Raw genomic sequence first — 1,749 nt, forward strand, 5'->3', positions numbered from 1 at the left:
CCCAGCTCCTCAACTCCGTTCCCAGAGACCCAGTTCAAGCCATGGGACCACAACACGGGTGGCCCTGGTCTCTCCAGGAGCAGAGCCAGATCCAAGCCAGGCGAAGGAGGAGGAGAGCCGGGATCGCCCCGTGGCAGAACTCCGACCCCCGCCAGTCTCCGCTACTCACCGTCGAACCGGGCCAGCTGGCTGGTGTCGCCCAGCTCCGAGGTCACGGGGATGGCCTGACGCACTTTCATGTTGGTCTCCCTGCGGGCGGCGGGGCGCCGCGCGGGCTTAGCGGGGCCGGGCGGGCCTGCGCGGGCACCCGCCGGCGCCGGGACCCCGGAGCGCGAGGCACCTACCCGTCCAGCTCGGCGGTCTCTACGTAGCACAAGCCGTGGGGCTCGCTGCTGCAGAGGAGGAGGAGGTCGGCCTGCCGGGAGAGAGGCGCTGAGGGGCTGAGCAGGCGCCGGGCTCTGCCGGGACCCCCCAGCGCCCGCGTGCCGCGGGGGCCGCGCCGCGTCCCTCGCGGGGCACGCACTCACCGCCACGAACTGGTTGTTCTCCAGCTTGATGATGTCTCCCACGCGGACGTTCATCCACTGCTCCTGCCGAAGGCTGCGGGGCGACGGAGCGGCGTCACGGGGGAGCGGGCGGCGCCGGCTCCGGCGTCCCCACGTGGGGCGGGCGCCCTCGGCGCCCCGCGCGCCCTGTCCCGGCGACACTCACACTCCGCTGAGCAGCACCTGCGACTGCCGGTTGTTCACCTGGTTGTCGCTCTTATGGCGGAACTGGGCACGGAGCGGGAGAGACGGCGGCGTCACAGGGGCGCAGCCCAGCAGCCGTCCATCTGTCTGTCCGTCCGTCCCGACTCCGCAGCAACCCCCCCCCCACCCAGGGCCACGGCCACCCCCGGCCCCACGGCGCGGGGACACTCACGTAGTCATCGGTGGCGTCCTTGACGGCCGTGATGGTCAACACCAGGACCAAAGGCACGATGGTGGTGAACCAGGAGAGCGAGGAGATCTGTGGGATGAGCTGGGGAGCAGCAGCGGGGGTGAGGGGGGCCCCAGCCCCCAGGGCGACCTCGGCGCCCCCCCGGCGGCCCCCCGGCCCACCTGCAGGATGAGGAGGAAGAGGAAATAGGTGTTGGCCACTTCCTGGAACTGCTCGAAGAGGTTGACCGGGAGGAAGGTGACAACGTTGTACTTGGAGGTCTTGATGCAGTTGCTCTGGAGGGGACGGGGGGGTGGTTGGGGGGCGGCCGCCGGCACCCCTCAGCCCCCCACGCCCCCCGCCGCGCCGGCGGCTCGTCAGCGCGATGGCAGCCGGTTTTAGCTGTAGCCCCCCGCGCCGGCCGCGAGGCCCACGGGGCCCCRTCCCCCCACGCGGCCCCACGGAGCGGGGCCGGGGCCGCCCCACTCACCGCGTACTGGAACTTCTCGTTGTACTCCCGCGCGTTGGCTCGCACCCGCCTCTCCTCCTCTGCGACAGCGCGCCGTCAGCCCCACAGCGCCATGGGGACGGGGCCGCTGGCCTGCCCCACGGCGCCGCGGGGACCGGACCGCCAGCCTGCCCCACGGCGCCGCGGGGGCTGCAGCTGCGGCCAGGTGCCTTCGCCACGGGCTGAAGCCTCCAGCCCTGCCCCACTGCGCCCCCAGACCCACCCCTCCACACCTCAGCCTGCCCCACTGCACCTCCCGAGCCCCTGCCTGCCCTGCTGTGCCCCCAGACCCACCCCTCCGTACCCCAGCCCTGCCCCACTGC

At 73.1% G+C, this 1,749-nt stretch overlaps 1 protein-coding gene across 1 annotated transcript in view; it reads right to left on the reverse strand.

Annotated features, from left to right (window-relative positions):
* The window catches only part of ATP8B2 (ATPase phospholipid transporting 8B2), a 9,261-nt gene extending 7,760 nt beyond the window's left edge, over positions 1-1,501 (reverse strand). The window contains 7 exon segments of the mRNA XM_085313278.1: positions 170-249; positions 345-415; positions 528-600; positions 712-773; positions 922-1,020; positions 1,101-1,214; positions 1,409-1,501. Coding sequence (XP_085169404.1) covers positions 170-249; positions 345-415; positions 528-600; positions 712-773; positions 922-1,020; positions 1,101-1,214; positions 1,409-1,501 — 592 coding nt within the window.
* Positions 1,502-1,749: the final 248 nt, after the last annotated feature.

This window comes from Rhea americana, unplaced genomic scaffold, assembly GCF_003343005.1.
Source record: "Rhea americana isolate MKP2758 unplaced genomic scaffold, rheAme1 scaffold_382, whole genome shotgun sequence".
NCBI lineage: Eukaryota > Metazoa > Chordata > Aves > Rheiformes > Rheidae > Rhea > Rhea americana.